Source organism: Catharus ustulatus, chromosome Z (assembly GCF_009819885.2).
Source record: "Catharus ustulatus isolate bCatUst1 chromosome Z, bCatUst1.pri.v2, whole genome shotgun sequence".
NCBI classification, from domain to species: domain Eukaryota; kingdom Metazoa; phylum Chordata; class Aves; order Passeriformes; family Turdidae; genus Catharus; species Catharus ustulatus.
Window position 1 is genome coordinate 24704917 of NC_046262.2, and position 26674 is coordinate 24731590.

Consider the following 26674-nt stretch of genomic DNA (forward strand, 5'->3'; position numbering starts at 1 on the left):
GTAAAAACAACTGTAAAAGAATATCAATCATCACAGTTCTGCCTTAAATAAATTAGAAACACACTTTTCTAGTGTCCACTGAAGATACTGCTTTGTGACAGACAAGCTTATCTCTTCTAGGTTGAACCAAAAAATAATACCTATCAGACAATATTTGTTTTCAGAAGGGAAAGCTAAAATGTTGTAGATTTCCTCTGTTTATGAGAAAGAAGAGTATGTTTTTGAAGTTGCCGTATTTGCTGTTATTAGCAGGAATCTGCTAATACCTCTTCTTTTATTCAGTTATCAACTCAGTAAATTTTCTGTAAGGAATAGCTGAATATAAAACAATATTTTACTTCCTAAGTTTGCTTAAATATTAATTTTATTCTCAGCTCAAATGCATGCAAACTAGCTTTTGGGCAGGGATTAACTTTTATTACAGTGGTACCTAGCCACAACTCCTGAAAGTGAGGATTTATTGTGTAAGGCATCATATAAATTCATCATAGATACTTCCTTTCTCAAATTGCTTGAACTCTAATTAGATGAACTAATTTAAAGCTTTAAGAAAAATGGATGTAGGTACATATTAACACGGAGATACATCACCAGGCTACTTTGTGAATTCGTAAAGGAACACCACAGGCCTCAGGTGCTTACAGGCTCATTGAGGAAAAAGGCAAAAGTCAGTAGTAGATTGTTGACCTGAGATGTTAATTGTCAAGAAGCCTTTACTCAGAGGTGTTATTTCTGACTGTATTTTTCATACTTGCTGTGATCATTCTTTTTCAAATTAACTTATATTAAGATACTATATTTTAACGGAGCAGTACTTTTGAATTTACTAATGTTACAGTAATATTGTCAGTTTAAATATATGTGTCCAGGAAACATGTATTGGAATTGGATTGGTTTTTCTTATGTGGGGAAAGGATGTTTCTGATGTCATAAATATTTTATTTCCTTTTTACCAAAGCCCATCTTCCGACTTCCATCCAGAATGTGGACCAGTTAGCCTTTCCAGAGTGTCAGTTCTTATTCTCTTATTTCATTTTCAGTCTCAACATCAGTGAAGCAGGCTGTTATGGATCAACCTGTGTTTTCAGAAGCAACTTCTTCTCAGGGGCCCACACATGGTCCAAGAGAAGTCATCCAAACCACAGTGATCGAATTAACTGCACCAGACGAAAAAGTCGCTCAAATAGAAAATATACTTGATCTCTGGAGTGGAAGTCTTAAGGTATTTATATTGTATGGAATCCTTAAAAATAATTCACAGTTATCATTGTGTTGTAGAGTGCAGGAGAAGTTGTAGTGTGATTGCTGGGAGAATGATGTTTGTTGTTGTTACATATTGTATACATAAGCATATGTAACACAGAGTATCTTGTTTCCAGAACTTTGGAATAACTGTGTCCATTAGGGAGGTTCAGATATCATGATTCAATAGTTCGTTCTGTCTGGTAATACTTGCAGCTGTACACAGCCTATATAATGAAGCTATCACTGTAAATATTCATTTCTCCTTAATTGCTAAGTGTTTTAAGATTAAAATAATAGAGAGGAGGGAATAGTTTAGACTCATTGTGGTACTGTCATCCTTTTAACTTTTCAGACAAATATTCTGACTGAACTGAAAAATTGGAAACTTAATTTGGTGCAACATCACAATCTTCAAATGAAACAAGAGAAAGAGAAACATGCCGCACAAGTGAAACAGCTGCAGAATGAGATGGAAAACCTGAAGGAGTTACTTCATACTTATGAAATCTCTATTAGCAGGAAAGATGAGGTAATAGCCCAATTTCACATTTTAATAGTTCCTCTCTGTTTAAAAATTTTCACGCTGAATTTTTTGGTCCATCTCTTTGAACAACATCTTTTTTGAAGCAAGTGACATAGAGAAGTAAAGAATACATTCAGACTGTATAGTAGAAAAGTAATTATTGTTGCTGATAGGGTTGTCTATACAAACAATGGAAACATATGTGCCTATTTTGCATTGTTTGCATCTTAAATCTAGAGTCTGCTCTTGTTTCTTATTTATTTCATGAAGATTACACAGGTTTAGGTGAGTCTATTAGCTCTTACACTTTAAAAACCTCTATATTTTCAATTATTAGATTGGTTTTCCTCAATTTTAAATGGGCAGCAGTCTCGTAAATGTTGAAGAGCATCTATTTTACGATTCTTAGGTATTCTACATTTGCACATATGCTTGAGATTGAACATTGGAGTCTCTGGGTTACAATTCCCTGCTGTCAATACTGTAAATACAGTAATTTCACAAATACAAGCCGCAGCAATTTGACCAAAATTTTGGTGGAAACCCGGAAGTGCGGCCAATATTCCGGGGCGGCTAATACATTAACAAAATTCTAAAAGCTGCCAACACGGAAGTGAGAGCCCGCGGCAGCCCCAAGCCAAGCTGGAGCCCGGCCGGCCCCGGCTGAGGTGGGAAAGCCTGGCAGAGGCGGGGCCAGCAGTGTGGGGGGCGGGCGGCAGAGCCTGAGCCAGCAGGGCAGGGCAGGGGGGCGGCAGAGCCCGGGCCAGCAGGGCGCGGGAGCCGGGGAGAACTGGGGCTAGCAGTGCAGGGGAGCATGGCAGAAGCAGGAAGGCCGGTGGGTGGGGCTGCCTGGCAGCGGGGGAAGCCCAGCAGAATCGGGGCCAGCAGCGTAGGGGAGCCCGGCGGTGCGTGGGCATGCAGTGCCGGCCAGGGCGAGGAAACGCGGCGGCGGTGCAGATGGGAGGGGGCGGCTGGCGAGCCTGGCAGCGGCGGCAGTGCCTGGCCCGCCGGCAGGGCGACTACGTAAACAACGCAGCGGCGACGCGGCCGGCATGCCTGCCAGCGGCGGCAGTGCCTGGCCCGCCGGCAGGGCGACTACGTAAACAACGCAGCGGCGACGCGGCCGGCATGCCTGCCAGCGGCGGCAGTGCCTGGCCCGCCGGCAGGGCGACTACGTAAACAACGCAGCGGCGACGCGGCCGGCATGCCTGCCAGCGGCGGCAGTGCCTGGCCCGCCGGCAGGGCGACTACGTAAACAACGCAGCGGCGACGCGGCCGGCATGCCTGCCAGCGGCGGCAGTGCCTGGCCCGCCGGCAGGGCGACTACGTAAACAACGCAGCGGCGACGCGGCCGGCATGCCTGCCAGCGGCGGCAGTGCCTGGCCCGCCGGCAGGGCGACTACGTAAACAACGCAGCGGCGACGCGGCCGGCATGCCTGCCAGCGGCGGCAGTGCCTGGCCCGCCGGCAGGGCGACTACGTAAACGCAGCGGCGGGGCGGTGCTGACGGGTGAGGGGGGCCAGTGAGCCCGGCGGCGGCTGCAGCACCACCCAGCCGGCCCCGTCGGCAACCATGAGCGGGCCGAGCCTGCCTGGCCCCGCCCCGAGCCAGTAAAGCCCGCTATGCCGCGATCCTGTTACTAATTGGCCAGTTTGTGAAAGCTGCGCACGGATTCTCGCGACGAACGAAAGTGCGGCTAATATTCGGGGTGCGGCTTATCTATTGACAAAGACAGCAACATTGTCGAGGCACCGGGGGTGCGGCTTATAATCCGTGCGGCTTGTATTCGTGAAACTACTGTAACTTCAAAATTAACTAGAATTGTGAACATGGATGTAAAATCTCGGCAATTTTGCAATCACATAACTTAATTGAGTCTTCTTACTGCTACCCTGAACATTTAACCTAGCACTTGAGAGCACTTAATGGAGTTTGGGTTTCTAATGCTTACTTTCATTTTTTTAAAAAATGTATTGCAGGAGTTAAAATATGAATGAAGATGGTGTTCTGTGTCCATCTGGAAAAGTCTAATCTTGCAGACCAAGAAAATATAGACGTTGTAACATTACAGTTACAGGATTACACTTGCATAATGTAAACTAGAACCTATGTGCATGGTTATTTCCGCTTATACCTTTCAAATATCTAATTCTGTTGGATATCACTGTATGTCAGTCATATTTAATGTGCCATAATTCTCAATGATATCTTGAAAGCTCTACTTTGTTTTCTGCTGCCAAAGAAATTATTTCTTCAGCCAATTTTATAGTTCTGTTTCTAAGAAAAAAATAATTTTAATAGAAAATTACTATTACTACCACCTGAATGGAAGGTGGAAGTATATAATGCCTCTGTATATTACTCCATAATTATGAAAACTGCTGTATCCTGATACAGGCATAAACCAAGGTCCATCAGCCTCACAAATATTACAAGTATTGTAGATTCTTATTTCACATTGTAAATCTCAAATGCTTTTTATTTGACAAAAAATTAACAAAAGTAGACTTAGGCTAAGACTTCTTAGACTTTAAGATGCAACATCAAAAATTTATTTTTATGACACTTTTTCAATAAAAGTAATTAATATATCAATTGAATTTGCTTTCTATTTTAATTTTAGATATCCTTGTTTTCATTGATGTATGTTTGATTATTACTTGCAACAAATGCAGTATAATGTTAACATATACTAGCATGTATTATCATAAAATGTTGATCTCAACAATATTTATTCAGTAGTTAAAATAACTTTACATTGATCCCCAAAGTCCCAAGATAGGTCACTGTTGACTTTTGGAGTTGCTCATATATGGCTGATGGCAGAATCTAGTTTAAGGAGTTAGGGCAGAAGTATGGAGCAATATTCACATCATACCTGGCTTAATTTTGAATTGGGGAACCTGAGCTGTTAATGTGTACTCATTAAGTTTAGAGATTGCTGGTAAAAGTCCCCAGTTGCAGTCTCTGTCCAGAACAACATCTTGCCTCTCGAATGTTTTAATTGCTATAAACCTATATAATATCTTTCATGAGACCTTCTAAAGAGAGTAACAATACTTAATAAGATTTTTCTGGTTCATAGCAATGATTTCGTTTGTTAAGTCCATTCAGACAAGTGAAATGAACTTCTAATGTAAATGTTTCTGATTTATCAAAATTCTCTTTGAAATAAGAGGTTCTTCTAATGTTATGCTACAGTAACATTTAATTATGAGAAAGTAGCTCAGAAACCTCCAAATGTAGGAGGAAATAACAATTCAGTTGAATTTCTCCTAAAACTGCACAATGGAAATGACATAATCTGAGTGTTGAAGCCACAGGAATTTTAATTCTGATTTGAACTGATTGTTTTTTTCCTTGATGAGAGTAAGGGGAAGTTTCAGTAGAAAGTATCCATTAAAAGAAAGTGCTTTAAGTGAAAAATAACTGAGACATAAAGTACATTCTTGTGGATGATACAATTCCTCCAAAGCCATCTTCCCCTGGCCCCTGGAACTTGCTATAATAGATAAGGTATCCTAGATACCAAGGTTGAGCCAAATTCCTTAAGAATTTGGTCACTCTCCTAACACTTTGGAAGATAATTGTTTAGAAATTAGTCTGTGTAATTGGTCAGTTCACCTTTAGAACTTCTCACTTAGATTGGTTGCTGTTCTTTGTATAAACTTTTGTTGGTTGTAGTTTGAATCCTCCCTGAACTTATAAATATAGCTGTCTGCCTTTTGTTCTGAGAGAACCTGCTTGATCACCCTTCGCATGAAATAAAAGTTCTTGTGGAACTTGTCAAGTAAGGCCTCTGGTCTTTCTCTGCTGGCTAAATGTGAGCTTTCTAAGAGACAGCTAAATGTTAGCACTCTCTGGTCCTGGTAAATATCACCAGGGACCCATTCTCTTTGATCTTACAGTGATCATAGCTATTGAAATAGTGTTAATAAATATTTTTGCAGGTAATTACTAACTTGACCCAAGCATTAGAAAAGCAAAAGGAGAGAGTAGAGCTGCTGAGAAAGTTTACACTGTGGCGGATTCAGCATGTTAAAGCCAAACAAAAGGTATGTGCACAAAATCAAAATGCAATGAAAATTAAACCTCTGAACTCAAATGTCGAAGCTGCTGCAGTTCCTGATACAGTTTGAAGAAATTACAGTGTCTCTATTTTGATGTGTTTGACAGTGTCAAATAACAGTTTGAAAAGATCAGTTCTGAAAGGAATGTTGCTGTCAGAGTACTCTTTGGAGTGGGAAAAAAACTATTGGCTGCTGACCATTTTGAAATAGACTAGAATAGTAGAGTTGTTTTAAAGTATTTTTATCAATCCTGAAGTCTAAATTGATTCAAAAGTTAAGTGTTTTACGCTAACTATATGCAATCTTTGTGACTTCAGGTTTTATATGATCCCTGCAGTGAAGCCAAATGTGCCACATACTCAACAAATGACTTCACACATCTCTTTACACCATATACGTGTGGTTGTTGTTTGAGTGCCATTAAATTAAAAGTAAAGACCACTGTTGTGTGTTCACAACACACAACACAAGGAGTTCACAAATGTGTTTTCTCATGGTGGGGACAGTAATGTGTCATGGCACATGTGCAGAGACAACACTGAGCTGCTGACGCTGCTTGTGTAACACTTCACTGCAGGACCTGTAACTCAGTTAAGGAGTTCCTACTATGATCTGTGCAATAAGCTGTAAAACAATCATCCACAGTGGAGTACCGAACTTTTTATCAACTCTGAACTTTCGTATGATGTGCTTGTATTTCCTTCCTAAGGAATATGCAATTAGAATGGCAGATAAACATTTCCAGACAGCTTTGATGAAGAAAGTATGGGCAGCATGGCGTTCTGTTAGTGAAGAAAAATGGAAAGAAAAAGTAACAAGAGCCTGTCAGTTAAGGGCAGAAGATATCTGTGTTCAGCTCACCAATGATTTTGAAGCCAAAATTGCAGAGGTAAATTTTTTTCCCTTCTTTTACTCCTTGACTCCCAATCTGTGTTCCTCTTTCTCAGTAAAAAAAGTATCTCTTTCTCAGCAAACCTAACAAACATGAGCATTTTCCAGCAGAACAGAGCCCCAAGTATGCAAGAAGACCTGAATGGATCTAAGATCTCTGCTATGTTTTTAGACATTACTTTTTTTCCCTGCATCTGATATAAAATGTTGCCAATTTGCAGACACAGATGAAATAAATTGGATTTTCCTGAAACAAAGCAAATCTCTGTTTGGCTACCAGTGGGAGTGGCACTTGTTTTCTAACAGCATCCCATTACTATGGGCTATGTATTTTGTGGTCTTAATGAAGAAGACAATGGAAATAGAAGAGCACTATTACTTTGAATGGTCATGATGAGTACAATTTTTTTTCTCTAATAGCTACTCTGTTAAAGGTTGAAATTAAGTTTGATTTTTCTTTAGCTTACCAATTAAACTTGTTAAAGAATTTTCAGAGCATAAGGTAAAATTGTCAACCTGTGCATTTGTGCATGCTAAGTAATCAGTCTCAAAAAATATAACTTCTAAGAACTTTGTATTTCAGCAAGAGATTAAACCTAGAATTTCAAGAACAAGCTTACCAAATGTGTCTCAACAGCCCAAAAAACCATAAGTAGCAAGTTGCTCTATTCTTTTCTCAGCATTTTTAGTATTTTGCAATATCTAGAGAAGAGTGACTGGTGATGAAAATTCACTCTTACGCTTAAATAATTGTATAAGAACATTTGCTCTTCTGTTGAATGAAACCATATTTTTGCAGAGATCTGGATTGTGCCACATTCCAATTTCTAAAAGACAAAGACTTGCAAGATACATTTCTACTTAGGTAGAGTGATGGTCCTTTTGAACAGTCTTGTCCTTGATATGCTCTATTATTAATATTGAACTGTACTACAAAGGAACAATGCACTGTTCATCTCATTTTCAAGTGAAAAAGCTCTATCTTTGTAAATATAGTAAATTATTTTTAAAGTTAATTGATGAATATGTTTGTAGTTGGCATTCAGAAGTAAGAGCAACCTGTTTCTTCATTCTGTTTTGTAGTTAACTGCTAGTTTGGAAGAGACAAAAGCTGAGGTTCTGCGACTGCATAGTGAACGAGATCAGTATGAAGACACCATGAAGAAAGCCTTTATGCGTGGTGTATGTGCTTTGAATCTGGAAGCAATGACCATGTTTCAAAGCAAGGACTGTAGGCCAGATCCCGGTTAGTATGAATGGCAGGTTTAATCTGGTAGTGTGTGTCCATTTTGGTTTGGAATTTTGTGCGGAATTTTGTTTGTTTTAATGGAATTGCTTTTCTTTTTTTGAGACTTTTTGGCAATACAGAGTTTATTAAACTTTTATTGATTAAAAATGTCCTGATAAATATGTTGAGAAATACTCTGATGCTGGATTTCATACTGCTGTAGCTGAAGGCAGAATGGGGAGTCAAAGGTGGCAAACTTGTTACAACACCAGGTTATGGAGCAGTGAAGATGAAATCCTGAAAATTCCTTTATGCTCTATCAGCTTTCCCAGACAGCTCTCTTCTTTCTTAGTCTTGCTTTTGAATGTAAAAAGGGCAAGGAAATCTCTCAGGTTCTGTATTTATTTTTAACTCTGTGCCAGAACAGGAAACACCAGTCTATTTTTATCAGCAGCATACCCGTAAAACCTGTGCAGCTACACAGGAAGAGCTGCACATGCTTACAGATATAATGAAATCACTCCCTCAGAGTGAAGCAATCTGTAGCAATAGGAACATAATCATGCTGGTGCAACAACCTGTGTTAAAGAGAAAATAGCTGTGCCAGCAGGAGTGCCACAGACATGTGGCTCAACAACCAGCTATAATGGCAGCAGTGGATAATAGCCTTCGACAAGTAACTTCACTTGATAAATTTAACGATCTTATCCAGAAGTTTCTGAACTACTTTAGAGAAATTCTTCACCAAAAAAGGTAGATAGGAAGAGGAGATAAAAACCTTGAGATGTAAGAGGATACTTACCTGAGCAGCAGTCTAATCCTGTTAAACATAAGTGGTATTCGTGCAGTTGCTTAGGCAATTAATAAGACATAAGCTAAATGTAGTAGCTGTGTGCTAGTAAAAATTTAGGATCTGTATTTGTAGAAGGTTAAGAATGATTTCTTGAAGATAGTGAGTTTGGGAATAAAATTGCAGAGTAATTCCCAAGTACTTTATTTTTTCACTGTGTTACTAATTAAGAAATAGTCTATCTTGATACATTATCTTTTATTTATTTATTGCTTTTAAAAAAACATACAACAGACAACAGGTGTCCCTGAGGTAAATGACTGGTGTGAAAGCATTGTTTCTGTAGACCTATAAAAATGAGAATAAGTAGTAAGGAAGTTTAGAAAACTGAGCTCTAGAATAGTTGTGACCAGCCCTTGTGTTTCATGGACCAAAGATTTTGCTTGATTTTTATTGAGAAGCTGGACCTGATATTCTACACCAGCACAACACCTACAGATTTTGCTGTGCTGGATGTTAGGCTGCCTGTAACCCAATTTTTTTGTGTATCCACTATTATGCTTTTTAATAAGGCTTCACAACATCTTACAGACTCTGTTGTCCTTGGTCCCAAGCAGGTCATCAGCTTCCACCACCTCTGGTATCACCTTCTCCCCTGCCCAAGGCGTACTCTCTTTTTCTTACAGCCACATGGTGGTTTTAATGAAGCTGATTACATAATTATTTAATATGGTTGAACAACTGTTGATCTGCATTCTTAATCACATAGAACAGTGATCAGGACTGGAGGACTGCAAACATCAGAGAAGATGATGGTGATTTGTTTCTATTAGTCTGTTAATCTGTGGACATCAAAACTTCCATGTGCCAGAATCAGTCAGCAATTATAAATTTATATGAGCACTGCAGTGCCACCTACTGTCATTGGATATAAAAAGCAGAATTTCACCCCTTTACAGATTTATCATTAGGTTACTTTAATATACACTCAATCTACAGGTAAAATACATGTCACATATCATTATAAAGTATTTATTAATAGCGTGCATTTATCACAGTCTTAATGGCTTAATAATATTTAGCGTCAGTGTTGATGGTGTTAAAGGTGTCTGCCTAATTTGCTGACTTTTTTTAAAATTACTAGTATATTAAGATTATTTTAACCTCTCTATGTATTTAAAGGAGCACTGAAGCCACAGGAACTCAACTTTTTACTTATGAAAATCCTAACACTGTTTTTTTTCAGTAGGTCAGATCTGACTGGTGCATTGGTCCTGTCTGTGCTTAAGTTTAATATGTGTGTACACACAGAGATTTGTACAAAATTCACATTCTGGCGTTCTTTTACTCTTGACATTTACAAGTAGTGCACACATTTGAAGCACCTTCCTTTTATTTTTCCTGCTTATTTTAGCTAATAAAAAAAAACGAACACAACTACCACACGGTGTCACTCTAGTTCCTGGAATGAGCAAATTTCTCTCGTCCTGGAACTCCTGCTAGCATCAGCTTCTCAGAAATAGGAGAGTAAATAAGAATACCTCTCTCTCCTTCCTTTAAAAATGTTTTTATTCTAAAAGGAAAAGACTGGAACTGTTTGGAAAAGACTGGGCTTATGTTTACAGATCTGGCATCTCCCATCTGCATTGGGAGATAAAAGTATCCTAGATGTTTTTTGTTCAATTTTATGCTTGTCAGTGAGGGGAGAATGAGAGCTATAGGGTGTCTGTAGATTGTCCCAGCCCTACAGCCAGGATGAGGCCACTGTCCAGCAATTATATGTGGGGATGAGAGGCTGCTGCTAATGCATAACATTTACTGTCAGTAGGCCCACTTTAGGATCTTGTGCCCTCACAGAAGTCTGGTATGACCTTTGTGCTTTCCTATCTAAACTGGATTTTGTCTCTTAGGATAGGAATACCTCTTGCACACTGGTTTTAGTTTTGGCAAGCACTAGGAAGAGCCTCAGTTCTTTGCACTACAAGTAGGTGACACGTGTCATGGGGATGTTGAGACATAAGAAACAAACAAGCCCCTGGAAAAACATTCACAAGCATCTCAAAAGAGGATAAAATACAGGAATGTTTCTTTTATATCTGTCTACCTACCTCTATAAAGAACAGCCTGCTCTTTTTTCTTAGATTATATAGAAATTCCAAAGAAATAATATAATTTTTGTTGTAACTTCTCTTCCTCCATATCCCCACCCCTTAGGGTTAGCTAAATTATGTGCTTATCCCATACTTTGTGTTTCTAATAATAGATATAGGAAGCAGGAGAAATGATACTGCTACCACAGGTGCAGGAAGGCCACCTCCTTCACAATATAATCAAACCTCCTCACCACAACCTCCATCAGCAGCTGTTCTTCAGATGGAAAACATGGTAAGCATGTAGCTGGAACAGAATTGTATTTCCTAGTGATAAAAAATAAATTCTTTGATTAGGACTTTTTTGAAGAGAGCCCAGGTCTAAAAGGAAACTTTCAGGTGTGTTCAGACTGCACTGTGAAAATAACGTGACTGGAGCACAGCTGCAGTGGCTTGCTGTATTTTCATTAGCTCTCTTTCTTATTTTAGCAAAAATGCGTTAAACTAATGAAGACAAGATCACAACAATAAGCATACAGTAATTGCACGACTATAAGGCGCACCTTTTGACTAAAATTTGCCTCCGAACCCAGAAGTGCGCCTTATAGTCCGGAGCGCCTTATATAATGGACAAAGTTGCAAAATTTGCCAACCCGGAAGTGCAAGTCGTGAGCCAAGCCATGAGCGGGGGTGGGAGCAGGTGGCCACAGCCGGCAGGAGCCATGCGGGGTGAGCAGGACCGGGTGGCTGTGGACAGCCCCCGGCCAGCAGGGGCCGTGGGCAGCCCTGAGCCACCGGCAGCCCCAAACCGTGGGCAGCCCCAAGCTGCCCCGAACTGCTGTGAGCCATGGCAGCCTTGAGCCGCCCTGAACTGCAGCAACCCCGCGGTATGAGCCGTGGCTGCCCCGAACTGTGGCAACTGTGAGCTGCCACCGCCCTGAGCCCCGCCTCACCAGCCGGGGGTGGGCGGGAGTGCCGGGGCCCGCGCACAGGGAGGGCGCTTGGGGCTGCGTTTAAAGGGGACACCAATCTGTGAAAAACGTTTGCAGATTGAGCACCTGCCAGTAAACTCCACAATCTCAGGATTCCGTTACTAATTCGTTACTTTGCATCTTCGCTGCAAAAAAAAAAAAAAGTGCATCTTATAGTCATGAAATTACTGTAATTTGCTCTATATGATTCTTTCTGGGAAAAAAAAGCTGTTCAGAGGGTTTTTCTAAAAACATGAATTTAATATACTCTGGAAAGGTGAAAAACTGGCTTGACTTCAAACTTCTTTTTAAGGGGGTGTAACACATACAGACCTTGAGGGAACTCAACTTATTGTCCTGACATATCAAGCTAGATCATTATCTAGTAGCGTGCTTGTTTTGGGCCTGCCCTTGAGTCATCCTGAAAACTTTGCCACTGTAAAACATTATAATGCCAGAGAGTAGGTTAGAACAGAGATGATGTGCATGCCGCTCTCCTGACTTTTCATTCTAGTAGTGACAAATGTTATTCACACCATTTCTACTATTTGTAGACAAATAATTTTAAACTAGACAGTAAACAGTAACACTAGAGATAAAATATCTGCAAAGACTTTGCAATTAAAAGGTTGATTGGGGAAGTCAGAAAACTGACTATCTAAGGAGTAAAATTGTATTTTCTATAAGGTAATACTCATTCTGTGTAAACTCTGGTTTCATTTCAGTTTTCTAACCACCTGGCTCATGCAAGCACTCCTGAGACCAGGCTAGATTCTGATTCTCCAGTAATCGTCACTAGCACGACATCTGGATCTGGCATGACATCAACTCAAAAACTGGTAACATGCTAAAGTTACCCTGCTCTTTGAAATTTCTCTCTCATTCCCTTTGCTGTGCTTTGTGCTAAATTGCCCTCTTTTCTTTTCTGCTTTTGATACAGTTTGCTATCAGCTGTCAGAGGAAGATGCATTATTGTATGCATGGGAACTATTTTACTATCTGCTCTGTCATTGCTAGAAAAGATTTCCACAGTGGTGGAAGTACCTTCAGCTGTCATTCAAACATGCCATCAGGAAGCAAAGCTAAACTATCCATGCTGCTTGATTTTTGTCAAATTAGTCTTCCCTCAGGACAGAAGTAATTTGCTTGAAATGCTGTCTCACGGGTGGAAAAAATTGAATAATCCTGGTTGCAGTCAGGTGAAGCAAATTCAGTCCTGTGTAATGTAAATGGCTTACTTGCAACATCACATGTTCCGTTTAGCATGTGGCTTATAAAACTGAGCAGAAACACTAGAGCATTGTAAATATTATGTTCAGTATTTTTTCACCAATTAATATTTAATTTATTATAGCCCGTGACAAAAGTAATAACATCTGCACAACAGAAAGCAGGAAGAACAATCACTGCTCGAATCACAGGCCGAGCTGATATGGGACAAAAATCCAGAGCTTCTGGAAGTTTAGCAGTGATGGGAGTTACTCCACCCATGAGTTCAGTTGTTGTCGAGAAACATCATCCAGTCACTCAGGTAAATCAGATTATGCTTCTTAAATATTTTTATTATAACACATCTGGTAATAGTCTGCAGCAAAATTAGCTTGTGAAGAGGTATTAGACAAAGCTCAGACTTGAGACATGTTGAAAACAGTAAACAGTGCTTACTGTCTTGTGTAGGAGGCACTGATGAGGAGATGTCATGGTTTTAACCCCAGGCAGTAGCCAAGCCCCACACAGCCACTCGCTCACTCCCCCACCAGTGACATCAGGGAGAAAATCAGAAGAGTGAAAGCTAAAGAACTCTTGGGCTCAGAAAAAGAGTGTTTAATGGAGAAAGCAAAGGCCGTTCACACAAGCAAAACAAACCAAGGAATTAATTCAGTGCTCCCCATGAACAACCATCTCCAGGAGAGCTGAGCCCCACCGTGCCCAGCTGACTTAGCTACTTGGGTAATGGTTACTCGGGAAGACAAAACTCCATTACTCCCTACCTTACTCCTTCATCCCACCACTTTATACACTGAGCTTGGTGCCACATGGTCTGGAATATCCCTTTGGTCATTTTGGGTCACCTGTGTCCCATCTGTCTCCTCCCAAGCTTCCCAAGCACTCTCAGTCTCCTCACCAGTGTGGCAGTACCAAAGCAGAAATGGTCCCCATTTCCTGACATGACTCACAGCTGTGTGGCTTGCTGCACATAGCTTTCAAGAATTTGGGTTCCTATGCAGAAGTTAATATTTAAATTGTATGTTTTTAGGAGTTTAGAGATTCAATGTTGTAATTATTTCATTAAGCACAATTTCTGGATTCAGATTTTGTGACTAGTGTGACAAGGAAAGTACCTGAACTGCTGTAACAAAAACTGACTTCTGAAAATGTAGTAAATGTGACAGACTTAGAGATATATTCTGTGTACCCATTCTGCAAGTAAAAATCTAAGTCAAGTATTTGTCTTGAGTTAATTTGAGAGGGAAGATAATTTAACTTGATTAAAAGCAGAATGACTACTGTTTATTAAACTGGTGGCTAGTTTTATGGGCAGAAAATTAATTCTTGATAAAATTCAAACCTTTTATTTTCGAAGATCTTTCAGTGACTGCCTCATAGCAAATACTTCAAAAGGAATGTTGGCATGATTAAATTAGCACTACAGGGGAGAATTGTGAGCAGTATAGTAAAAAACTAAAACAAACCAACCTTGAAATAAGATTGAGGTGATAAAAGCTCAAGATACTTAGTTAACTGGAAATCCAGCACTTTGTATTCTAAAAATGTGTTACAGATAAGAAAGAGTAAGTTTATTTCCTTTCTGTTAAATGACCCTGTATTTTTTCCTTCTGAAGTGTATTTCAGTTTGCTGGATTGCAGGTCTTTCTTTTTAAACTACAGCTCACCTAGAACTATTTTAATGTGGATTTTTTGTGCCATTAAGTGTTTTGGTCTGTCTGATTACTTTTCAGCAAACCATATCACAAGCCACTGCTGCAAAATATCCTCGAACTGTGCTTCATTCTTCTGGCTCTACCACTGTGAGGCCTGCAGGACAAGCTGGGCGAGTACTTCAGGGCCAAAGCCATACCAGTGTTCAGTCAATAAAAGTTGTTGACTGAGTGACTATCTTTCTCACTGGCAGGGGTTTTTAGTCAAGGTACCTCTTCCCAGTCTTTTCAGATTTGATACAGTAAGGCCTAAAGTATATATCATGTTTTTACCTTTTTCTAAAAAAGGAAGGTTTTTTAAAAGTAAAAGTGCTTTTACAATAAAACCTGGAGGAGAAAAAAGAACTTGAACTATTGTTCTACCTCCAAACTTTTATTTTTAAGACAAACACTTTTTATTTAAGGAATCTTTTGCACACTTTTAAATAAAGGATACCATGTGATTTTTGTCTGAATCTTGTTTAATCCCAATGATGTTAACATCTATGTTCAAGAGAAAATGAGATTTATTTTTGTTACAAATACTTTTAGTTGCTTATGCAAGTAAGTGTACTTGACATGCACCATAATTATATCCAACACCAGTGTATTTAAATGGAAAACAGCAGGGTTGCATCATCCACACTGAGGGTCCAATTTAGGCTAGGTGAGGTATCTAGTCCATCAAATTCTTAAACATTTTCATTTTCCAAGTTTATGTTGCAGAACTTGATGAATGGGTTCCAAGCATCTGTACTTTAGATCCCTAATTCCAAAACCTTAGGATTTAATGGTCTGGTCTTCATCTTTCTGGGATGCAACAAAGTCAAAAAAGGTTGCACACAAGAGGGCAGTTTGGAATAGGACTTCAGACTAAGATACAGATGACCTTTTTAGTACAAACAGTAGGATAGGATTCAGCACAAAATGATGCTAGCTATATTCAAACAGAAAAGGCAATTCAGTTCCTCCATTACATGATAAAACTATTGCTATGTTATAAAAAAGATCACAAAGACATTTACATAATTTTTCAGATATTAAATATATTCAGTAATAAAACCTTTAAACATATTCAGCAGGACACTGCCAAGTATTAATTCAAGACAGGAACAAGAAATAGGTAAATAATTGCTAGATGTGTTGAGTATTAAATATCAAATGCTCTTTTGGGGGTATATGTACAGCGTCACACCATGATAGAAAGTTCTGCAGCCAACCACATGTGGTGTTTACATGTGACATTTTTGTGTTTCTTCACTACATAGAAAGATTTGTCATAATCATAGCAAGAATTTGTAAAAACCTGAATCCCACATGAGGTCAGATGCCAGGTTATTTCTGGAAGTGGTAATTGATTTATATACATAATCTTCACTTATTAGATTCATTTTTTTTTCATGTAAAAAACATCTTATTTACATTTCACGTCAAATACAAAGTAGCTTAATTTGCAATTTCAATACAACATTACTTTATCACTGTTAGGTCGGGTGTAAAAATTTTAAGTGGTGAGTCTTGCTTGGCAGTTATAAACTGCCAGTCAGCCATTTGAGCTCAAATTTTTTACATTTCTATATAGCAAGCATTTGAAAAAAAATGGTAACCGTTTGAGAAATGCAAGTTCTTCTAGGGTGGAAAAAGTTGTACAACTTCAAAATAGGTTTTTTGTTTCCCAAAAAGATATTTGAAAGCCACTTTCCATCTGGCATGTAATTCCATGATATATGCCATGCTTTATTGATGAATTCATGAAATTACACATTTCCTGGAGTCCATGTCAATGCAAACTGAAGCTCGGATCTTCTCTGTAAAATAAGAGAAAACACTTGAATGGTGTGCTCTGCTTTGCACAAGGTTAGACTAACTGAAGGGTGGCCAGTCATAATTTAACCACGGGTGCCGAACAGATGAGGGAAGCAAAGTTTGCACGTCTTCCTTTAGAAACCTTAAGTTTGACATAAATGCTTTTTCTCAGGCAGCCTCACCCCTCAGGAAGGGCAGTCCCAGAAAAGAAGGAAGTGTCCTCCTTCCCTGCCCTAGCCACAACTTCCCAGCACCAGCAGGGACCTCAGCACAGCACTGCAGCCTCACCGCACTGTAATGTGCAATGTATCACCTTACCAGCTAAAGGCTGAAGTCCTGCTTCCACCAGATCTTCATATAGATGTTTAACAGGATTCTGATGAGCCAGCAATGTACCATGTAACCAGATGAGCAACATTCTGTTTCCATGTTCCTTGTAACTTTTTTTCCCTTGTAATACACAAAGTATTTGTTCAGTATGCTGGAACCAGTGTATTTTGTGCTTTTGCACTTTAAAAGTTACAAGATTTTAAATTTACTCTTACTACCTTTCATATCTAGCAAAAAAATGAAGCCTAAAGCTTAAAAAAGTTTTTTTTTAAGTCCTAAAAATTTTTTTTAAAAACCTTGGTTAATCCTAACACTACTATTAAGACATAAAAAATACCTAACATCTAATTTTAATACCTAAGTCTTAAAATTAATTTTTCCTTTAATTTTTCCCCAAGTTGTGGAAATGTACCCTGAAGTAGTAGTAACAAGTACAATATGTTCTGTAGAAGTACTGTTTTCCCAGCACTTGAGAGGCCTGAAACCGGAAACTCCTGTTTCATGGCAGCTGTGCAGACAGAGCAGAACAAAATCACTCTGTCACGAGGTTCCCCAGGTCCTCACTTGCAGGATGACCCCCCCAGGACTCTTCTATGATGCTCATGGGTTCTAGTTTCGATCTCCAAAGGAGAAAGTTCCTTCAGGCCAAGAGGAAGAGCAGAAGTGTCCTGTACTGTTACAGCACTGCTTCCCAGGAACCAGGGACAAGACTTACACCTCTCCACTACAGGATACTCACATAGTTTAAAAAGCAACTCTGCCTTGTGGGGTTTTTTTATCCTATATATTTATGACTGGCCATTCAGATATTGTTACCTGTCCACTGTTCTTCAATAGCTTTAATTTGTTCATCACTGAACTTCCAGAACACAGCCAGTTTTTTCCATTCGTGGGGTTTTAATTGGTTGTATGCTAGATTCCAAAGGGAGGAACGGATTTGCTTGGTTTGTGTACTGTGATCTTGTTTGAAGGACACACCGAAGTCTGACCCATTACCACTATGGGCTAGCTGTGTCTGAAAAAGAAAGTAGATGGTAAATTTTGTAACAGAGCTGGGAAACTTTGCTCAATGAGCAAACAGTGTCCGGTTCAGATATTGCTGCTGACCGATGAGTGACTCAATGCCTGTAAGGAACTGTGTATGGCTCACAGAAACAGAACTGAAACAAAGAGTTCCAGTGTCTGTTGCTATGTGTTACTAAGTTAATTGCAAAATAAGCTACTTTCTCTGGTACTTGATCCACAAAGCAAAGTAATAGTAACTGTTGTGCCAGCACTGCTGTGCTGCACTGTCTTGGCTCTGTCTGTATGTCATGTTTGGAACACCTCTGGGTTTCAGGCACAATTCTTACCCTTTTATTTTGCTTCTTAAAGCACTAATCTCTCCCTAGGGAGAGGGTAGGCACCATGAGCACAGCACCTGCTCAACCTGTCCTGCCTGCTTGTCCAGCTTCACTTGGCTGAAATGGGGACTTCCAGATCCTTTGCTGGCATTAGTTTTATCATGGGAAATCCCATTCAGCAAAGTGTCTAAACACCAATGTGCACATATGTGTTGCTCATAAATCTAGTTTCATTCCTGCATAAGTAAAATTATAGAACCAAAATTACGTGGATTTTACCCTCCAGATTAAAGGTGATGTTGCTACTGTATGCATTGCTCCCAAGAAACAGGAGTGATGGGGTTACCTCTTGTTTGGGCACCTTGGCAAAAACCCTGTCATCAGTGATTTCAGTCCTAGCTAAACTGTGTCCAGGAGCATTCCTAGGTAGGTAAGCTCCAGCTATTTCTGCATTTCATTAGGTTTATGTACTAGTCCTGTTTCAAATCTTCAAAGGGAAAAAATTTCTTTACAAATTTGATAGAGGATGACAAAGCAGATACTAAGCAAAAAAGGAAATGGCAGTCGGCCACATTTTAAAAATGCCAAACATAAAGTCATTTATTGCCAAATTAAATTCAAAAAAATACAGCAGGGTTATTTCCTAACCTTACGAGAGACTTACAGAGAAAAAAGTCACAGTTCAGTAAGCATTGTCATGTAGGTTTGATTCCATTCATCCCATCCCATTCCATTTATCCATTGATGCAGACTTTATTTTGTGCTTCCTGACAAATGCAAGGTAAACTACAGGAACAGCTTCAGGGTCTCTCTGATTAGATCCTTTACTTGTGATGTTTAATTTAAAAAAAAAAAAAAAAAGAGCCGCAGGAAAAAACCTCAAGCAAACAAAAGAAATCCTTTTGCAACAGCACAGCTTCTCTTTACTGGTAAGTGTGTTAGTGTGTTTTGAGGCAATGGCAAGATGGAATAGTAACAGCTGCCCTCAAATTCACTTAACCCAGCCTGGTCAATGATAGGGAAGGGTTGGGTTTGCTAAGTAGAAAAAAGTGATAAACAGAAAAACAGAGAGATGACACTCACACTTTAGTATCATGTGCTCTTCCTCTCAGCTACATGACATTTCCTTTTGTAACTAATGCTTTGTCACAAATGATAAGTCAGCTGAATGTAACAAAAAGACAGACTTTAAAATAATGGTTCAAAATACTGTAGTTCCCTGTATGGTAACACCACCTGAATAGCTGTATCATATTCCATAGCCATAAGAGTTAAGTTGTTCCAATGGCAGCATTCTCAGCTTCAGGCAACAGGATAAAAACACTTGTTTTTATTTCCCAACATCTCTGGTGCTTCTGCAGAAAAGCATCTGCTTTACACTTTTCGTTTCAGAAAATTCAGTGAATAATGCCAAGAGGTTGAGAACATTATGGGCTTACTGCTGTCAGACTTGTCATGGCTTCTGTGGCAACAGACTACAGTAATTTCACGACTATAAGGCGCATGCTTTTGACTAAAATTTTCACCCAAACCCGGAAGCACACCTTATAGTCCGGTGCGCCTTATCTGATGTACAAAGTTGCAACATTTGCCACTCTGGAAGTGCAAGCCGCAATGGGGGGGCGGTGCGGCGGGAGTGCTGAGCCGCAAGGGGGGCAGGAGCGGGCAGCCACGGCCAGCAGGAGCTGCGGGGAGAGGGAGGGAGCCAGCGCCGGCCCTGGCCCTGGCACGGGGGGAACGAGGAGCCGCCGGCCGCAGGGGAAGCGAAGAGCCGCTGGGTGTCGCCAGCCACAAGGGGAGCAAAGAGCCGCCAGGCGCCGCCGGTTGCGAGGGGAGCGAAACGCCGCCGGCCGCGGGAAAGCGATGGTGCAGCCCCTGCAGCCACGGGAAAGCGGCAAGAAGCGGCGGCGGCACTGAGCTGAGCGAGGGGCAGGTGGCAGGGCGGTGGTGCAGCCGAGCCGAGCAAGGGACAGGCGGCAGGCCAGCTCCACGGGGCTGCAAGGGGGAACAGCATAGCGGCACAATGGAGCCGCAATGGGGAACGGCACAGCAGGAGTGCCGAGCTGAGCGAGGGATGGTCGGCATGGCGGCAGCGCTGAGCCGAGCGAGTGAGTGGCATGGCAGGAGCGCCAAACCGAGTGAGGGAACGGCACAGCAGGAGCGCCAAGCCAAGTGAAGGATCGGCACAGTGGCTCCACGGAGTTGCGAGGGGAACAGCACCGCGGCAGCATGGAGCCGCAAGGGGGAGGCAGCCCCGCAGCTGCGCTGAGCCATGCCTGCCAGCACCAGGGACGGGTGGGAGTGCCAGGGCCCACTGCACGGGGAGGGCGCCTGGGGCTGCCTTTGAAAGCCTACGCCAATCTGTGAAAAATTTTTCCAAATTGTGCACCTGCCAGTAAACTCCACGATCTCAGGATTCCGTTACTAATTTGTTACTTTGTTGCATGCGGCACGGATCTTCGCGGAAAAAAAAAAAGTGTGCCTTATAGTCCAGTGCACCTTATCTGATCTACAAAGTTGCGAATTTTGCCGACTCCCGGGTGGTGCGCCTTATAGTCCTGTGCACCTTATGGTCATGAAATTACTGTACTTCTAGGGTTTTTTTAAGCCAAAAGAAACAATAACCTACCTGACAATTCCAGCTGAACTGGTGCAATCAAATGCACAATACAGTGTTCATGGAGGCATTTTTTGCAATAATTAATCGAGATTAGTGATTTACCAGTCTTGTAACATTAAGTGTCATGTACTTGGCCACTCAGGGCAGGAGTGGGGTGGTAAAACCGGTAATTCCTGTACCTACTCTGGAACAGGATTAGTATGCTCATACACTTGGCTAACTCAGCAGGAAGCAGGAGTGAGAAGGAAGTCACAAACTGATAAGGCAGTTGCTTTCAGCCCTTTAGAGAAGCCCATCACTATGCAAGTGTACATTTAAGTAACAACTAGGGAAAGAAGGTGAGAAATTCAGATCACCTAAGCCATGTCTTTCACACTTACTGCAAAGTTCTTTTCTGTCTCATTGATTTAATTTTATAATTAACTCACAAGGAACAGAAGAGGGAGTTCCTGCTGAAGAAGTTATGCTCCTGCTAGCAAAGGAGTCACAGACATCTTCACTATTATTTTTCAGCCACAGATTTTACCATACCAAAGGATCCAGGAATCAACATGGATCCATGTTATCCCAGCCATGATGCTGATGGCACAGTTTGGATTTGGCTTAGAATCTCTCCCTTTTTGTGTAGAGCACAAGGCAGGAAAATTATAAGATCTGCTTACAGTTTTACAGCTAGTCAGGAATAAAACCTGGATGGGCTAGAAACTTCCCCATTCCCAATCCTAACTTTAGTTCATCAAGGCCAGTCTTGATGCCTGCCAAAAGGCACTTCAAAATCAGAATTGGCTTTTCCCTTAGGTATCTTGTGTTTAATGAAAGATCCTCTTACCTGTTTCATGGTAAAATACCTTTCTGCTTTAATGATCATATCTACAATGAGGGCATGATGGCTCCTTGATGCTGTGGCTAGTGCAGTTTTTCCGTGCTGAAAGCAGAGACAGTGAATCAGAACATTATCTTGGGTAAGTGTGTCACAGAAGAAACACAGGGACTGCTTACAGAGCCCGATCCCTTTTTTTTTTTTTTTTTTTTTTTAAAGAAAAACTACATTTACTATAATTTTATGGCTTTTGGGTAGCTACAATCAAAATTCTATGCTCTGCATAAGCTGTATTCCCTCAGCTCAGAGGTGGTCAATTTTCTACCACACTAAACTCCCCAGTAAAAAACTGTGGTGAGGTATAGCTGCTTTCAGAAACCTGCACTCAGACTGCTGCATACTTCATAACAGTTTTCACGCTCCAGTCGCTGCATCCATGTTCAAACTACCACAACTACAGTCCATTCCCATGCTATGGTTAAACTGGCATTTCAGTTGGATAGGCTGGCAAAGTTAGAAATCTCCAACTTAAAGGGCAAGCCTGTGCTTTGTTTTACATAGTAAGAAAAGGTGGCACACAGAATGAAAAGAAAATTATTTTCTCATTACAGCTGAAAGGAACACAACTATAGGATCATGCTTCATGGGTATAGAAGGAATCACAGTTATTAAAAGCCATTGCTACAATTCCAGCTGCAGAGGTTTGCTCAGTCTACCTGAACTCATCTCTCTTATCAGCACTTTGATGTACAGATATCACAGTGGCTCTAAAGGGATTTCTCTGCAATTGTCTGTTTTCAGCAGATCAGCACTGAGTGCAACTGCCCTGGATTTAAATATTCAGGGTGTTGTCTACTTAACAAGTGCTAGGTGTTTCTAGAAAATTAGATCTAAAAAAAGCCAATCCCTTAATTAGGAGGTTCATTAATTAAATTATAAGGTATTTCAACCCTCCAGATAGTATAAAGTTCCCTAATATACACCTTTTGAGTTCTAGCTTCTGGCTCTGCTCAAGATCATTCTAATTAATTGGTTTTTAGAAGAGTATCACATTGGAAGCAAAGGAACATATATTTCATTAAATCCTTTAGGTATAGGCATGTTTTGTATGTGAAGAGTCCAGAGACCGTAAGAGCTCCTTGGGCTCACCTCAGGAGAGGTGCTCTGCATTTCACAGAGGGAGAGAGGGGCAGTGGATAAGGGAGGTATTTCTGTACCCCTCTGCTGGTGCAGACACTGCTGGAATCCTGCATGCACATGTAGCACAGCAGTCTTGCACATGGGGAGCTCTCTGCATGCTATCACTTACAACCAAAGACAGTTTTATCTGCACATGAGATGAAGGAAGAGCTCCCCAGAGTGCATTTCCTGACCTCTGGCAGGAGCAGATGCATGGCATTTTCTGGAGACTGAGTATTCCTGATGCCAGAGCAGGGATGCCAGAAAAATACTGTACAATCAGTATTCTTCCTATCTACTATTCAGCAAGGACAGTAACATTTTTGGCATCTGAGCACCAATTCAGTTCAAAGGGCACTGTACTTGCGTATGTTCCCAGCAGTGGCATGATATCAGGGGTCATCCAGGAAATAGGCAAGGAAAAAGTTACTCCAAGAAATAAAACCAATGCAGAAAGGTGAGTTGTACCAGAACTTGTACTGGCTCAGAGCCAAATTTTCGTCACAAGTCCTGAGCTCTATCAGTGTTGCCATAATACCAGGGCACTACCTCACCCAAAGACTTGCAGGTGCTTAAGGTCATAGGCCTTAAGTAGGTTTTTTTTGTCTGTCTTTGGAATACAAATAGGTTGAAAAAATTTCCCAGTGGCTGAAGTGCTGTTTAAAGAGGACAAGATTTCATTCTGGGTTGATTCCAAAGAGAATTGCAGCCCTTTGGCAGGTGTAGATGATTCTAAAAGGCTTAACCACAATGCAGCATCTTACTTCAGCATCCCAAAACATACCAACCATGCAACCCACACTCAGAGCCCCAGGCCTCATATCAGGCTAGGGCAAAACATGACAATCCTAATGCATAAAGCTTCTCATCAGGAGAGTTTTGTGCAGGAAAGTTACTTTTTAAAGGGTGAGGTTTAACACATAATAAACATCAAATCCATCAACTCAGTTATACAGAATATCAAGAAAAGTTGCAACACTGTAAAAGGGAACACTTAATCTTGCATTAATTTAGCAAAATTTGCAAACATTGTGTTTGGTACTCTGTCCTTTCAGTAGCACTTCCCCAGCAACTCTGCTTTGGTACTTCTTCCAGCCATTGCTATTTTTGTCTCTATCTTTTCAGGCAGAACATCACATCAGGGTTGTATCCACCTGAATGGATCTGGAATGTCACCATGATTCTCAGATGACCTGGAGTGCTAAAGAGCAAACTGTCCATCACTGCACCTGGTGAAGCTGCATCTTTCCTGGCAATGAGCCTGGCTGCAGGTGCACAGTAGAAGCAGCCTCAGGCCATTTCCCCCTCTGCAAGTCTAGATCTTTCTTTCCATGAAAGGTCTCTGGAAGGAGTGTTTATCCTTCTAACGACAGAGCTTGGGGGTTTTACAGCTCTTTATCAAAACCATTTCAGATCTCTTCAAGCTGCAGATATAGCAATATTAAAGGAAGGCTTCGTTTGTAGTTAGCTTTATTTAGCAAACAAAACTGGCAACATGTGCTTTATGCACATCTGTAAGGAAGATTATAAAACAAAAAACATTTAATTTTTACACGTGTGAGGAATGCAATTTACCTTATCCGTGGTCTTGAGATTGCAGCCTGACTTCAGCAGCACTTCCACCAACTCCACATTGCCAAGATCAGCTGCCAGATGTAGAGGGGTTTCCTGCCTCTTCAATTAAAGACACCAAGTAAATGCATTAAGTCAAACTTACTCCTAGAAGCAGCAAGCTCACAGGCTGAATCTAAAATAGATTCACAAGAGGCAGCCTTGGTGAGAAAATACTGAACAGAGGGAAATCATTTAACTTTTGAGTGATCTGCCAGTTTTGCTTCAGGCAGACAAGAACAGCATACGGGATCTCTGCAGGAAAACCAGGCAGAAGTTCCAGCTGGCTCAGGAAAGAGTTACTGTTATGACCGTCTAATGTACTGTAAACTAACAAGCTTGCTCTCTCTCTTCCGTCTTAAAGCAAGGTGCTTTGGACAGAGGTCTTCATGTTTCTGGCAACCCACACCCACATCATTTTCTCAAGTAACCTTTACCCTGCAGGAATTCATGCCAAGACAACTGGATATCCACAGTTTTCAACGCTATATTGTACCACATCCATAGCAGAGCTTTTTAGTCATCCCTGCCACAAAGTGATGATACCTTGCAGAAGTCTACCTGCTCCATAATGGGTTCAGTGAACCTGAAACAACACATATACAAAAAAACCCAAAACTAAACCATTAAACCAGGCCAAACCATTAACAAGAAATACAGCTAAAATGGCATTCAGCTTCAAGTAAATCTGAGTCTGAAAGGAGCATTGTGTAATCTCTACATAGCTACATATACCCAAATAAGTATTTATTTTTTCTTTTACAGAAATTACAGTAAGAAAATCCAGACATCTGTGCATAAAATGCAGCAGCATATAATGGAGTAATTGCAGAAGCCCTGCATATATGGGAATGTTCCTTAGTATGTTTCTTGGGACACATTATCCTTTTGAGTTGAATGTTTTGTGCCTGTGCTCCTCTGATGTTGCAAGCTTACATTCTGTAAGTCTGGTTAGAGAACTTCTTTGGCCTTCAGAACTTAATTAAAGGTTTGCACACTAAGAAATACCAGGCTCAGGGTTCTACATTAAAAGTCTCATCAGTTAATTCTACAGTTTACACTATGATCACACAATCTAATGTATTTACCTTACTTTTTCATTCCCATAATTTTTTAATTTTTTTTTTATTCATACACCCTACTCTTCCTCCTGCAGAAATTTAGGGATACATAAGTACCTACTGTAGGCAACTTCAGGCAAGCTCGAGACAAAGTGCAAAATATTTCTAAAAGATATGTTGAAGAAATTTACAGAAATCTCTATTATTTGTGACCAGAAAGTCTTGTCATTGTACTTAACTCCTACCACAAATTACAGCCTCTGTTTTCCACAAAAATGTGTATAAAGTCATCTCTAGCAATAAAATGAACAATGGGAAGGGTTGAGCCACAGATTTCTCAAAGACTTATCCTTCTTGCTGTCGCAGGGAGCACCTCTACACGTCATGAGGGAGACCAGGCTGCATTTCCCCAGCAGGGAGCCACAGTGCCCTGAATGGGACTCGACAGGCCTGCTGCTTCCACAGTTGAGATGTAGAGCTGATGGGGAGGGGGAAGAGAGATTCTCCTTTTAGTGCCACAGATGGCAGACCAGTCTGTATATGGTTGGACCACTGGAGTCTGTCGTGGTCAGGGGCTCCTGTATGTGAGCTCTGTACAATATTATGCCATATGGACCATGAGCACTGGATGTCACTGAGGTTTTTGGAGGCCTAGTTGTTGGCCAGGTCACTATAGCCCACTTCTACCACAACTCCCTCAGATACTGGATACCTTCTGTGGTAGTTTATTTGCCCTGTTGGTTTGCAGTATCTTCTTTGTGGAGACACTTTGCATTCATACTCAGTAACAGCCATCTCCAGAGACTTATGCGTGGCTGCTTCTGTTGTGATCCCTTTGTCAATCCCTTAGTCCCTAGAGGTGGATCCCAGCAGCTGGGCTTCCCTACCTCCCCAACACTGGAGCAGTCAGGTAGCAATGTGTTTGCCTTGGTGACGGATGAATACTTGCTGCTTACCAAAGAGGCCATCCAGAGATGGGCACCAGGTAGTTTTGCCTCTGTTGTCATTCTTATCTTTTCTCTTTCCTGTCATGCTACAGGACAGGCTGTCTCTTTTGAATCTTCCTTCTTTTGCCCCTCAGCAGGAGCTGTTTCTCTTTATAACCAAATCAACATCTACTTCCAATATCTCTCCTTGAGTTCAGGCACAATTATTATATTTGAGGACTGGGTCTCTGG

General features: G+C 40.9%; 2 protein-coding genes across 6 annotated transcripts in view; one reads left to right on the forward strand and one right to left on the reverse strand.

The window, feature by feature from the left end:
* Window positions 1-24385, forward strand: part of POC5 (POC5 centriolar protein) — a 38584-nt gene extending 14199 nt beyond the window's left edge. Inside the window, exons 4-13 of one of the 3 annotated variants that reach the window (XM_033085750.1) lie at window positions 1041-1222; window positions 1598-1774; window positions 5719-5823; window positions 6548-6727; window positions 7813-7975; window positions 11011-11132; window positions 12534-12647; window positions 13163-13339; window positions 14769-14956; window positions 23950-24385. In XM_033085750.1, coding sequence (XP_032941641.1) covers window positions 1041-1222; window positions 1598-1774; window positions 5719-5823; window positions 6548-6727; window positions 7813-7975; window positions 11011-11132; window positions 12534-12647; window positions 13163-13339; window positions 14769-14918 — 1370 coding nt within the window. In that variant the 3' untranslated portion in view covers window positions 14919-14956; window positions 23950-24385. Of the gene's footprint in view, window positions 1-1040; window positions 1223-1597; window positions 1775-5718; window positions 5824-6547; window positions 6728-7812; window positions 7976-11010; window positions 11133-12533; window positions 12648-13162; window positions 13340-14768; window positions 15190-23949 lie in introns of those variants that run through there. The other 2 variants (XM_033085751.1, XM_033085749.1) reach the window with 2 other exon arrangements.
* Window positions 15273-26674, reverse strand: part of ANKDD1B (ankyrin repeat and death domain containing 1B) — a 28609-nt gene continuing 17207 nt past the window's right edge. For all 3 annotated transcript variants that reach the window (XM_033085752.1, XM_033085754.1, XM_033085753.1), the window contains 5 exons: window positions 24400-24498; window positions 21655-21750; window positions 17679-17877; window positions 16851-16982; window positions 15273-16534 (listed from right to left, as the gene is read on the reverse strand). In XM_033085752.1, coding sequence (XP_032941643.1) covers window positions 16476-16534; window positions 16851-16982; window positions 17679-17877; window positions 21655-21750; window positions 24400-24498 — 585 coding nt within the window. In that variant the 3' untranslated portion in view covers window positions 15273-16475. The remainder of the gene's footprint in view (window positions 16535-16850; window positions 16983-17678; window positions 17878-21654; window positions 21751-24399; window positions 24499-26674) is intronic.